The following is a 13,451-nucleotide window of genomic DNA, read 5'->3' as shown; positions in this document are numbered from 1 at the left end:
CGACACGGACTCCGGTGTCGGCCCCACCAGAGGGCTCTGCCGTGCCGTCTGCATGGTGCCGGAGTTCACCTCATAGCTATCGGCGCTGTTCCAGTCCATCACGAACTGGCCCAGCGACCCCCAGCTATGCCCGCTTGACGTCCTAAGGGAAACTCCCTGGTTACCCTGGACGGACTACGAGCTGGAGGAACTCGGAGGAGCTTGACCCGTCGGGATGGCGGAGCTCCTTCTCCTCCTAGCTTGCGCAGCCGCTAGTTGGGTAGCTTGCGGTTGCGGCAACGGCGACGGCGGTGTGGACGTCGTCTGCGGTCCTTGGGGTGTTTGGGCCTGTGTCGACGGCTATTGAGGAGTCTCCGTGGCTTGCGACTGTGTTTGCGTCTCAGCCGCCGCTGATGAAAGAGGGCTGCCAAAGTCCCGGCTGCAGATGTCCCGGCTTGGGCGACGCTCGAAGCGTCGATGCTCGGGCCGACATCCCGGATGGGGGATGTTGGATCGGCGGCGGTCTCGGTCTCTCCCTTGGCCTGAGTTGCAGGCTCGGCACACGGAGATGGGGCTGCCGGGATCTCAGACACAATGCACGTCTGAGACTAAGTGGCCGTCAGAGCCTCCCTGCAGGAATGAGAGTTGGTTATTTTCATGATGGTTAAGAAGGAAACCGACATCAAGGATTGAGATGCTATAAGCCTTACCCAACGACCATGGGCTTCGGCTTTGGTTGTCGGCCAGCGGTTTTCTTCCGCTTCACTGTCCTCGGAAGATCCTTCTCGGCGATGCGCTTTTCACGGGCCGGCGCAGCAGTAGCCGCCGGACCCGACGCCACAGCATCGGCGGGATCGTTCGAATCAGCTGATCCCGGATTAAGGCAAGCGTGAGTATTTTTATGATAAGTGTTCTAATAACTATGAGAGGATGTCAGAAGTCATTACCTTCGGTGCGACGGGGGCCGGCATGAGCGATCGGCATGTGATCCTCCGAATCCGGATCTTCATGGTCGATGGTCAGGCGCTCGCTCCCGAAGCGCTTGTTCGGGGAATTCTCGTCTTCATTGCGCTGAAGGGTAAACCTCTGCACAAAGAAATCAAGTTGAGCCAAGATAAGTCACTGTCAGATGAAAGCTGGCATAACATCATATCGGATGAGAACAGAAGACATGTACAAACAAAAACTTACCGGGGGCGGACGGTGCTTCCGGTTGAATGCCGGCATACCCCAGACCGAGTGCTCGGCCAAGCTCGTCTTCGCGATCGCCTTAACTTGGCGCCAAACTTCGAGCTTGTCTAGCCGGACAATTGACACCCGGTTAGGGTCGAACTGGCCGCTATAGAAGCACATCTTATGTGTCTGGCGTTGGAGCGGGCACAACCGCCGGTACACAAAGGTCGCCAGCAAATCGTCGGCCGTCATCCCGTTCGCCTTGAGGTCGAGGATGCCGGCATGAACTTCATTGATCTTGGGAAGACTATCCTTTGGATCGTACTTCCAGTTCTTCTTCTCCTTCGGAGGGCCGACTACAAATCCTGGCAAGTTGATCTTGTCGGTGTCGGAGGATTTCTTGACGTAGAAGAAAGTCTTGAGCCATTTCTTGCAGGACTCAAGACTCTGGATCCGAGGGAGGCTGAACCTCGGCGGGGTATGACGGTAGGGGCGTCGTACTGAGTCATGGGCTTAGCGGCGTCGGGATTGTCTCTGTCGGGAAGGACTTGGGCCGGAACATGAAGTATTTGGCCCACAAGTCAATGGAAGGCCAGAGGCCGAGATAAGCTTCGCAGCAGGTGACAAATGCCAAAAGAGTAAGGATGGCATTTGCCGGAAGGTGGTGCGGCAGAAGGCCAAAGAAATCTAGGAACTTCCTAGTGAAATCACTAGCCGGCAGTGCGAATCCTCGTTCAAACTGAGCAAGAAAGACGACATGCTCACCGAGTTCGGGCGTCGGCACGACCTCGTCGCCAGGGATCCGCCGGGTGCGGCAGAGCCACTCGATGTCTGCCGGCAAAACGTCAGACCCTTCCCAGTCGGCTCGCTCCGAACCCGTCTCCTCCTCGGTGTGCTGAGCAGCGGGGTCGACGGCGGCAGCATCGCGAGACGAAGAAGCCATTGATCAGCGAGCAGATCTAGGTTTAGAGTTTCTGGTGAGGAGACGGTGGCACAAGGCGCGAGCGGGCAAGAAAGCAGTGGCGGAGAGCTAGGCAAGCGCGCACGAGGATGTGGCGGCGAGCTCGGTGGCTGGGAGCTAGGAGGTGCGGAAGCAGGGAAGGTCGGACCTCACGGCAATGGTGGAGCACGCGAAGAGCAAAGGAAAGCAGAGAAGAGCGAGGGCGTTGGGGGAATGCGAAGAGTTTTCACCCTTGCTCGCCCCCTCCCCTTATTTATACCCGTAGCGCACTAATGGGGCGCGGATCTTCCGCGCCCACGATCTCCGTGGCCAACGGAAAGACCATGCACGATCATGGGGCAATCAACCCCATTAACGGCGCGTGCGCTCGGTTACTGCGCGTCGTGGCGTAGTAAATCCCGTCGAATCGGGAAGGATAAGGATCCACGTGGGAACCGATATTCCCCTCTTAATGGCCTGCCGGATTTATTGTCTGATGGGACGATATGCCCGCCTCAAAAGGCGTGCCGGCAGTATTCCAGGTCTTATCTTCCCGTTGTTTAAGCAGAGCACAGAGTACAAAAGACAGGTGGCGCTAATGTCGGCAGAAACAAGTTTTTTACTGCCGGCAACAAGGAAGAAAGGAATCTCGGCTCAGGGTTGAGTAAGTACACCGATAAGATATTTCGGAGTGGCCTGATCTCAGCTAAGAAAACTAGGGGTTGTCTCGGCAATTTCCTGCGCTAAACCCTATTGAGTGTTGGTGGCTTGAGTTGTGGGAAACTGTCGTGGCCCGACATAATTTCCTGCCGGACCACAACAGCTTCGGGGACTAGTGTCGGGGGGATGACCCCGGATAGGATCAAGACGACACACATTAGCCAAGATGACGAAGGCAAAGCCGGCACAAGCATGTGCGCCGACATCCTTAAGCCAAACTAATACCAGGCCGGCATACCACGTATATGCCGGCACCTCTATCTTGTCTTATGTGATTGCAGGATAAGCACAAGTACTCCAATCTCGGCCGACGCCGAGATGTGCCAACGGTCTTATCCTTATCACATGTCGCAAAGTAAAGCAGCGTCCTCTTTATCACAGGAAAGCAGTCGTTGCTTACGTCTCGGTGTCAAGCGACTGCGCAAAGAAGCACCGAAAGAGAATCGGTGACGGAAGCCGGCGCGTGGTCACTGTACGTGTTGCCGGGTGCCAGGAAAAGTAAAGCTGCTTTGTCCCCTGCCGTGCGCTCCAGAGGGAACCGAAGGACGTGCTCGCCGGGGCCCGTAGAAGATAACGTTCGCCTTTGGTCCACATGTCAGTGTGACATGGACGGTCCATAAATAGGAGCACTACCCCCTCCCAGGAGAGGGGGCTTCACTTAGTCATCTAGGGTTTTCCCCTTCTTCTTCTTCTTCCTCAAGAAAACTGCTCAAGGAACACCATTGTAGATCTTGATATCTCGGCAAATACAATCAAGCAGGAGTAGGAGTTTTACCTCAACAAAAGGGCTCTGAGCCTGGGTAAATCGTGTGTATGTTCTTGTGTTTGTGCGTGGTTCTCATCACGTCCTCCCTCCTCCGGATCCTCCTTCGTGCATCGGCCCTAACATAAGCCATCATATGGTATCTGCCGTGACACCACCACGGCAGGTTAATTCGGCAAGTTGTCGTTCCGTGCTTTCATGCTCTGTGTGTAGCTGCATTTCGCCTGTTGTTTGTAATGGAAATGGATGGTACGTATGCAATGGTCATTTCGCTTGTAGAGGCCGGGTATCTTCAGAGGAAGAGTTTAATCTTGTTTTCCATAAGACCAAAAAAAAGACTTACTCTTATTTTAAAGATTGGATTGATAGATTTAGATGACATTTCACTTCTGACTCGATAATTTTTCATTACTGGCCTTGTAAATATTTTCTTTTCATATAATATAATATATTTGCAGTGGATCAAATAAGGCCGGGGTATTCCTTCCTTTTTTTCAAAAAAAAATTGGTCATTTCGCTATGCAGTTTTTCTGTGCTTTTCTGAAGTTTCGTAATCTTGATGGACTGTGCGATAAACTATGGAGTGTGCTCTGATCTTGATCCTGCGCAATAGTTCATAAATGATATTGATTGGTCCAAAGGATGGAGCCGCAGTCGAATATGTGTTCAGTTAACAAACATGTGCGTTCAGTCACTCACTCTTTTCCAAAACATGAGCTACTACAACACGAGCTACTATTGGTCAAGTTAGATTTTTCTTCGGAACTACTGTGTGTACCACGATAACTAGTATTGATTACTCGCTCCGTCCCATATATCAAGTGACTCACGATTTGCGCAAATATGAATGTACATATATCTAAAAAGTAAAAGTGTGTAGATACATGTAATATTTCGATATTTAATTGGAAATCCGCTGGTCACACCTCCATTGCAAAACAAACTAACGGCTGCAACTGGAGCATAGTATTGAAATCGTACAAAAACTGTCGTGTGTATAGCAGTTCTCATTATTCTCACTTGTCCACGGTGCCGTATGTCTCTGCATAGGAAATTTGGTAGCCAAATACTACATCAGCTGCAGAACGGAGTATAAAACATGCACACAACTTAAGACTTTAGGGGAAATATAGCCTTGATCTGTACCAATGATACATAGTACGTGCAATAAAAATTAGTTCATAATATCCGTATTCGAAAAAGGTTTTCAGTGATATAACATTTTTAACACGTAATTCATGTTTTATTCGTCTAACTAATGATCAAATTTAAACCATTGAATGCGAGGGCGTTTTATACTATGAAACGGAGGGTGGTCATGTCAGACCTATTTAAATTTTGTGAGAAATATATATCTTACTTTTCAAGATACATTTCCTTGGTTCCTTGCAATAAACTATGGACATCACATTAAATATATCTTTTTTCCTGGTCAATACTCATCCGTCCCATATTAAGTATGGGACGGATGGAGTATTTCTTTTCTTTTGCCTTCTTCTTTCTATCTAACACTGGCATGCCGAAGCCTGACAACATAGAAATGGCGTCATTGACAAAAATAAAGGTTTCGGCAAAATGGGAACTTTGGAGGGAATGCTTGATGAAGAGCTAACACTTTTTTGGAAGAGAAAAACAGTGAGTAGAGATTAAGCAAGTAGGAAAAACAGGAAGATTTTGTCAAAAAAAAAGGAAAAACAGGAAGATCGAAATCACTAATACTTTGTGGTAAAATATAAGTCATAATTCATTTTATGTGGCAAAGAGTTACTCCATTAATATACATGACTTGCTCTGAATTATAATAATAAGCAAGTACTCCCTCCGTTTCATGATTCTTGTCGAAATATTACTTGTATCTAGACGCTTTTTAGAAATACATACATCCATTTTTAGACAAATTGAGACAAGAGTTATGGAACGAAGGGAGTAGTTTTGAATATAAATGCATGGTATCATTTTATGTCATATTAATATAGTACTCTCTCCGTTCCTTAAAAGATGTCATATTAACTTTCATTAAGACAAGGCTTTGACCACAAATTACTAGTTCCTTCGTTTTATAATTCTTGTCTCAAATTTGTCCAAAAATGGATGTACCTATTCCTAAAAAACGTCTAAATACATGTAAGATTTCGACAAGAATTATGAAACGGAGAGAGTATGTTGAAGTGTGATTTATATGACATGAAACACCAAGTATCGTGAAGTATTTTTGATAACGAATTAACATAGTAATTTGTGGTCAAAGAGTTGTCTTAATGAAAACTAATATGACATTTTTTAAGGAACTGATGAAGTTACTCTTGGTTAAGGTTTGGTCATTAAGTTTGCCTTATCTATGATAATTGTATATTTAACTGTATGCCAACTGTAAATTATTTAACAGAAAGTTAAGAAAAACTGGGCCGAACTGAGCCGGCCACCGTTCTGGATCCACGCCGGCGCACGGCACGTAACCGCGCTGCGCGTCCCCTCCCCCACCCGCCTGCTGTTCCGCTGTTCCCATCCCGCCGACCTCCCTTCACCTCCGCTCAGGCCTCACCTCACCTCAGCCAGGCCCCTCCCCCGCCCCCCCCACCACTCCACCAACCCACACCACGCGACGACCCCATCATCACCTACTTCTCCTCGCGCCGATCCCTCGCCCGCCCGCCTTAACCTCCGGCCCAGATCTGGTGGACCTCGGCGTCGCTGCTCGGAGAAAGGCTTGGCTCGTCGGAGGCGCCGATCCGGTCGGTCCATGGTTTCGGCCGGGGCGCAGGTAGGCGTGCTCGCGGCGTGCGTGGTGCTGTTCGTCCCCATGGGACTCGCCGGCTGGCACCTCAGCCGCAACAAGGTGCTCTTCTTCTCCGGCGCGCTCTTCGTCTCCCTTGCCGTCGGGGTCCACCTCTCCCCGTACCTCCCCTCACTGCCCCACCTCCTCGTCTCCTCCTTCTTCCACCCGCTCCACCCCGCCGCCCCCTCCTCCTCTTCCGACTCCTGCATCCCGTTCCTGCACCGCGTGTCGTGGGCCGACGCCGACGGTGGCCGGGCCTGGTCGTGGCCGCCCTCGCTCGCGGCCACCTGCGGCTTCGCGCGCCTGTCGCGGGACGACGCCTCGCTCCTGCTCAACGGCTCCTGGGTCATGGTGGCCGGGGACTCGCAGGCGCGGCTGCTCGTGCTCGCGCTGCTGCGCCTCCTCCTCGAGCCGGCCGCGGCGGCGGCCGCGGAACCGGAGCTGTTCCGCCGCCACAGCGACTACCACGCCGCCGTGCCGGCGAGGGGCATCTCCGTGGATTTCATCTGGGCGCCATTCGAGAGCAACCTCACGCGGCTCCTCCACGAGGATCTCCGCCTCGCGCCACGCACCCCCGACGTGCTCGTGCTCGGATCCGGCCTCTGGCACATGCTCCATTTCACGGACGCCCAACACTATGGCGATGCATTGGCGTCAGTCGCCGATGCGGCCAACTCCCTCCGCACACCACTCCCTGTGCCGCCGCCCCACATGTTCTGGCTCGGCCTGCCACGTCTTGTCAACCATATGCTCAACACTGATGCCAAGAGATCGCACATGAACGACACCATGCTGCAAGCCTACAACCGTGAGGTTGACGAGAGGTGTATCTTGCGCCGAGACGGTGGCCCGTTCCGACTGCTCGATGTGGGAAAGCTCACCCGGGGATGTGAGCAGCAATGCACAGCTGACGGGATGCATTACGGCGGCGTGGTGTACGACGCTGTCATGCATATCATGCTGAATGCGTTAGTGATTGAGTCGCAACAAAGGATTTGACTACTGGTAGGGGTTCTTGAAGCAGGTGTGCTCCACCCTCTCTTATTTTGGTTCAGTACCATACACAGGTAATTAGGATGTGTTGTGGAATAGGAGGTTCTTTTGATTCCTTCAGCATTTTGGTTGCGTGCCAGAAGTTGCCATTTGATCACTCAACCTTAGAGTGTAATATAGGGAAATCTTAGAACCACACTGTTTTTGGCCGAATGGCAGACTGAGATGATGTATTGTATACTTCTTTGTCGGGCAATAACTAAAATGGTGACTCTGACATGTAGGAGAGAACAGCTTGAGGAATACTAAGAAATATTGAACTTCCTTTTTCGTTCTTGATCATGATTCTGTAAGTAATGTGTGTTACATCTGTTGATGATTCCAGCACTAAAAATATAAAGAAACAGAACAAGAAAAGGCATCAGAATCAAAGATTTGGTCCAATTTGATAAACTTGAGATGCATGTGTGAATGTCATTTGATATACTTATTACCAAAAGTAGAGGTAGTTCTAACATTGGCATGATTCTTAAGCTAGACTCCTACAATTCTACTGTATATTGAATGCATCACACAAAGTTGAGTACATTCATAGAATGTAGTGACTATGTTATAAAGAACTAGGTGATTCCCTGCACGTTGCCGTGGAAATTTTTATATATATATGCACGTTTGAATATGATTTTAGAAACAAATGATAATAATATGATTTAATGTAAAATAAATATGAATATTGTAGGACAAAACGATTTTATCATTCATAACACATATGCAACAAAACAATAGGTGTAATTTTGATGTGCATGAACATTAACAATTTCGAAGGAACTGAAAAGTGAAGTTTCGTCAACCTAAATATTTGCAGATTTTAGAAAAATTGACATACATATCATGAAAATATGTGTGTTTGGTGAAATATTTATATGCAACGTGAAGATGAAAAACTTAGGTATCAAAATATTAAATTCGAATGTACCACCAAAATGGATTCCTAGTGTACAACAATTAACACATGATGTGGATGGTGATGTGGAGCCTTTGAATGCCCATGATGTGCATGATATGGATGATGATATGGACACCTTGCATGTCAATCTTGCAAACATTAATTGCAGTTAGTGAGGATCAACTTTATAAGTTATATAGATATCACATCAAATGAACACGGGATGATTCTATAAATGCGTAATATTTCGGTGCGTGTAAGCCTCTAATCATGTTCTCTCTCATTTTTTAGAAAACAAAACAACATCACTCTTTCTGTCCAAGAAGAAACAGGATCTAGTTACTTTCTTTTTGTAGTCAAGCTTTCACATGGCTCTATAGTATGGTTTGAGTTCATCATTTATCTTACCATTTTTCTAAAAGTTGGGACATATGCAGTTCATATATTAGTTTTCTTCAAAAGAAATCTTGAAGTAACAAAGGTATGTCTTGTTTCAAAGAGCCTCATATTTTTATACTTGAATTGTTCTATTTTTTCTAAGTTTTCTATGAGAACATCAATATCAAAGATTAATTCAGGACTGCTTCACATTTCCTTGTGTTTAAATTGCCTGTTCTCCATGTGTGATTCACCTTGTTTTTGCTTGTTCACCACTGAAATGTTCAGTTCCTTATCGCTGCTTCCTTACTAGAAGACTGTTGGAAGTATGAATAAATGATTCTATGTCATCTTCTTGTACTTGTATGGAGCAAATGTGTCATCTGTTGTAATCATCACCTTGTTAACGAAGCCAGTAAGCCTGCTAAGATCTGGACTCCAAGAACCACAGGAGTGATTTGACGGCAAGATCAGCAGCCCAAGACCAATTTATTTGCCGAACAGGATGCGCAAGAAAAAGCGTCATAATCCTGTTATCTACCCCATTCTAGGCTCTGGAGTTCATGTCCCTGCTGATGCACATTGATGCTTCAGAATTGTTGTTTCACACCCCAAGGTATTCTAGCACTCTGACTCTGAAATGAGCTATGCCTCGTGGTAAAAAATCCAGTAGTTTTGATCATGCCTGGCCCTGTCGCCGATGAATTCATCCACAGTTTGTTCTGTTTTCTTCTCCTCCTATCTATTTATTTTCTGCTAAGGACGCTATCAAAACTGTGTTGGATCTGCGGAGCACTTGCTGAACTGAAACTGAAAGTGCCCCCTCCCGAAAATATAAGTCCTATAAGTTTTGTCTCAAGTCAATTTTTTTAAAGTTTGACCAAGTTTACACAACAAAACATCAACACCTACAATACAAATCAATATCAATAGATCCACCATTAAGTATGTTTTCACATTCATTTTTGTTATTGTGGATATTGAATCTTTTTGTACAAACTTGGTCAAACTTTTTTTGACCGAAGACAAAACTTGAGTGACTTGCTGTACTTAGGAAAGGAGTGAGTATATAGTTTGGTTTCTAGGAAAAAAGAGAAAGCCAAAATGGGTGGTCGGAAAAGATGAACATGACAGAAGAAACTTGTGCAGTACTAGTATCCAGGAATTATAACATCAACTGTAAAATAAAGGGCAAATAAAAGTCTTCAAGTTTCAGAGTAACATTGTCACTCATGGACATGAACCGACACCGATGCCCAACCATAACACACACAATGTAGCAGCTACTCCGTGCATTAATTGGCACTTGATCACCAGTCATCGAACCAGGGCAGGAAGCTGTCGATCTCGTCGAAGCCGGCAAGCCAAGGCAGGTCAGGTTCCATGATCGCCAGAGGCATCGGAGACGCGGGGGCGCAGACCATGTCCATCGCACCGGCCTGGTCACCACGCCGCGGCGGCGCGTTCTCACGCGCCACAGCCGGCTTCCTCTCGGCCCGCGCCGCCCCGCTGACCTCCTCTTTCACAGCGCTGACGGTGGCAGCAGCCAGAAGTGGCCGTGCTTCCACGACGGTGGCGTGGCACGGCGACCCTGTGGTCGCGCTCTCATCGTCGTGGGCGACCAGCGCGATCTCGTCCGGCTTCCTGGCGTCTGACGTCGTGCTCGAGGAAGGGCGGCTGCGCCTGCGGCGTGCCGTGGTCCTCGCCCCGGGGAGCCTCTTGGCGAGCGTGCTGTTCCAGTAGTTCTTGACGGCGAGGTCGGTTCTCCCTGGGAGCTGGGTGGCGATGACGGACCAGCTGTTCGATCAGATACCAACCAACCAAAGCAGGATCAAATTAATTAAAGGAACACAGGTGGCAAGATGCATCGATCAGGCGAGCAATGCTTAGCGCTGATCTGATTCAAATTCTGAAGAAAATCGGCGGAGATCAGCGCGACCGTTGGCGTTGGTTGGAGCAGAAGCAGAAGGAATCCCCATATGTGCAGTGCATTCTAGCCGGTTGGGATCACTTACCAGCTTCCTCTCTTGCTGTACATCTCCAAGATGATCGTCTCCTCGGCAAGCGTGAAGTGGCCGTGCTTCAGGCCCGGCCGGAGGTAGTTCAGCCACCGGGATCGGCAACTTCGCCCGCACCGCTGCAGCCCTGCAATCCAGGACATTTCTCAGGACCGATGTTTCAGCCAGTGGTGAGTGACGATTAGCTTATGCATACAATTGCCAAATGCCAATGATTATGCGAACGAAATTTATGTGCATGGAAATTGTTTGCGTACTGTACTTATGGAAAACTGTCGAAGGACAACACGGTAGGATATCTGTCTCAACTCCTGACAGAAACATTGCTACGGAGTACTACACAATCAATTTGCCAGGTTTTTTTAGAGGTATTTGCCAGGGGTTTGAAGGAATTAATACTGGGAATATTAGAAAACTAAGATAAACTAATGAAACCATTTTAGTTGGACAAATCTCTACTGCACATGCCTTCGATAAAAAGACATGCTCGAAAATAACAGTAAATTACGTGACTACAACTATATTGTCCTAATGATCTTAACTTCTTAAGATCATTTGCAAAAGCCATACATTGCATTGCATTTTACTGGCCAGTTTCCGTTTCTTTTTAAATCAAGGTACAAATGAGGATAGAGAGATAAACTTGACACCAGTATGAACAGTTCAAAATACTAACCTAAAGTTTCAGACAATGCCTGCCAACTACGGCCAATGCCATACATCTCAATGTGGTTTTTGATCAAGTTATCCTCCTCCTTGGACCATTTTCCCTTCTTCATCCTCCTCTCTTATTTCACCACTCAACTCTTTTGTTTCTTTACTGGGCAGAGTTTTTGCTTGTCTCCAAGAGGGGCGCAAGAATGCAAATCGATTGCACAAGGCTTTAGCTTATAAGTACCAGTTTCTTGTGGTCAGAAATACCGAATGCGTGATGGATGGATAATTTTTATTTTTATTTTACTGCGCTGTAATAGTATCTCTCCGCCGCTTGTCGTTTTATTGGCTTGTCTTATGTTTTAACCAACGATTCCTTCTCAGAAAAAGAGAAGGAAATGGGTGTAAGGAAAGTGAATGTAAAAAAGAGAGGTAAATTGTCAGTTGATTCCTCCACATGATGAGACTGCCGAGGTAATAAGGTACGAGTAGAAACAAAAGAGAGGCATCATCAGTCAATTTTGATGTATAGCCAATGTTAGATGATTAGAGCACGAGTCAGAAAAAATGTTACTGTAGAAGCAAGCACTATAGTATTTTACTGCTGGTTTGCTTTGCTAAATAATTTGTGTTCAAATCTTCTGTTCTTCTGGATTACTCTGTTTGGTACACGCGTAGCTGCGTTGAGACGATCCTCATCATGACAATGATGGCTGAATGTACGGAAACGTATTTTGTGTGCTATATTTAAAAACATTTAAACCCCCAGTATCACGGGATTAGTTATTCCGTATTTAACATGGGACTTTATGCTAATATACACTCATTAAGCCTCTAATGTTAATATTACTTTATTTAGTTCAAAATCTGTCATCTACAGTTAAACGGCCAAAAAATGATTTATTACATGTTATATTAGGATTTTGTTTTTTAAATAACTCCCCTCATTCATTAATTGGGAGTGGGCCGTGTAGGGAACCAGAGAAGAGGCAAAATAAATGGCATCAAAGTTGTACTCCCTCCATTCCATAAATAGCTCATATAAATTATATGTATTATACAATCCACTAGAAAAGTTGCACGATGAATTGTTGTTAGTACTTTTTTTTTCAGTTTAACATATCTGAAAAATCATAAATTTTCGGTTTACAAGCCCATTTGACTTGGAAATAATCAAACTTAATTCTATCTAAACCATTTACTATGTAACTTTGGTCCCCTAGCGTAGAACCAATCAGTACTTGATGATGATAGGAGTATATGTGCTTACATGCTTCAATAAGGATTTGTCTAACACTTACCTACAAGTTAGTGTAAATTAGTAAAGGGGCTTACAATCTGAACAACAGTGATTTCTTACAAGTTACTTCCCCATTCTCATGAAGGTTAGCATATTTGGTTTCTACTCCCATCTTCCAACAAAGGATGCTCAACTTTGACTAAATTTAAATGCATCTATACACTAAATTATGTCTAGATACATCCAAATTTTGACAAATTTGAGACATCCTTTGTTGGACGGAGGGAGTATTTGATCAAGAATTATTTTATTAATCTGTGTTTTTTATACTTGAAGTTTATACCAATAGAATCGTCTCCAAATGTTTTGTTGATATTGTGGTTTCCAATCATATAAATTATATATTACTGAAGATATTATTGATAGTCTTTTCTTAACGAAACTAAATATGCCAATTTTTGTGAAAAGAAGAGAGTAATATACAAATACAAATTTTTGAAGATGTTCTTAGGCGTGTTTAGAACAGCTCCAGCTCCACGAATTTGGTGGAATCGGTCTTCATAACTTTACTTTCCAGGAACCGAAGCATGAGGTACTTGGAAAATGATTGATAGTATTGTCTTGTTGCATTCTTGGAAAAAGTGAAGATACGTTGACTAGCTCCATAAAATACGTGGAATTTGAGCTATGCTAGACACGTTCTCAAAAGAAAAAATTAAATACTACTGGATGGGACATGTATTCAATTTGCCATGCACGTGTACATCTGTGTTAGATATGAGTTTTGGTTGGTCCATCTGTTGGAAAGACATATACTCAATTTGCCATCCACGTGTACTTAGCCAATGCTTCGTGAGGTTGCATTTCGTGG

At 46.0% G+C, this 13,451-nt stretch overlaps 2 protein-coding genes across 2 annotated transcripts; one reads left to right on the top strand and one right to left on the bottom strand.

The window, feature by feature from the left end:
• The first annotated feature begins 6,022 nt into the window (after nt 1–6,022).
• LOC100825224 lies at nt 6,023–7,681 on the top strand. The gene has a single exon (XM_003574215.4). The coding sequence runs from the start codon at nt 6,316–6,318 to the stop codon at nt 7,348–7,350; it is 1,035 nt and encodes a 344-aa protein (XP_003574263.1). The 5' UTR covers nt 6,023–6,315; the 3' UTR covers nt 7,351–7,681.
• A 2,142-nt stretch (nt 7,682–9,823) lies between these two features.
• On the bottom strand, nt 9,824–11,469 carry LOC100831444 (transcription factor MYB87). The gene is made up of 2 exons (XM_014900529.2): nt 10,684–11,469; nt 9,824–10,465 (listed from the first exon to the last, which is right to left on the bottom strand). The coding sequence occupies exons 1-2, from the start codon at nt 10,827–10,829 to the stop codon at nt 9,979–9,981; spliced, it is 633 nt and encodes a 210-aa protein (XP_014756015.1). The 5' UTR covers nt 10,830–11,469; the 3' UTR covers nt 9,824–9,978.
• Between the last annotated feature and the right edge of the window lie 1,982 nt (nt 11,470–13,451).

The sequence above is a fragment of the Brachypodium distachyon genome, chromosome 3 (assembly GCF_000005505.3).
Source record: "Brachypodium distachyon strain Bd21 chromosome 3, Brachypodium_distachyon_v3.0, whole genome shotgun sequence".
NCBI classification, from domain to species: domain Eukaryota; kingdom Viridiplantae; phylum Streptophyta; class Magnoliopsida; order Poales; family Poaceae; genus Brachypodium; species Brachypodium distachyon.
This window is presented reverse-complemented; position numbering and strand designations above follow the sequence as displayed.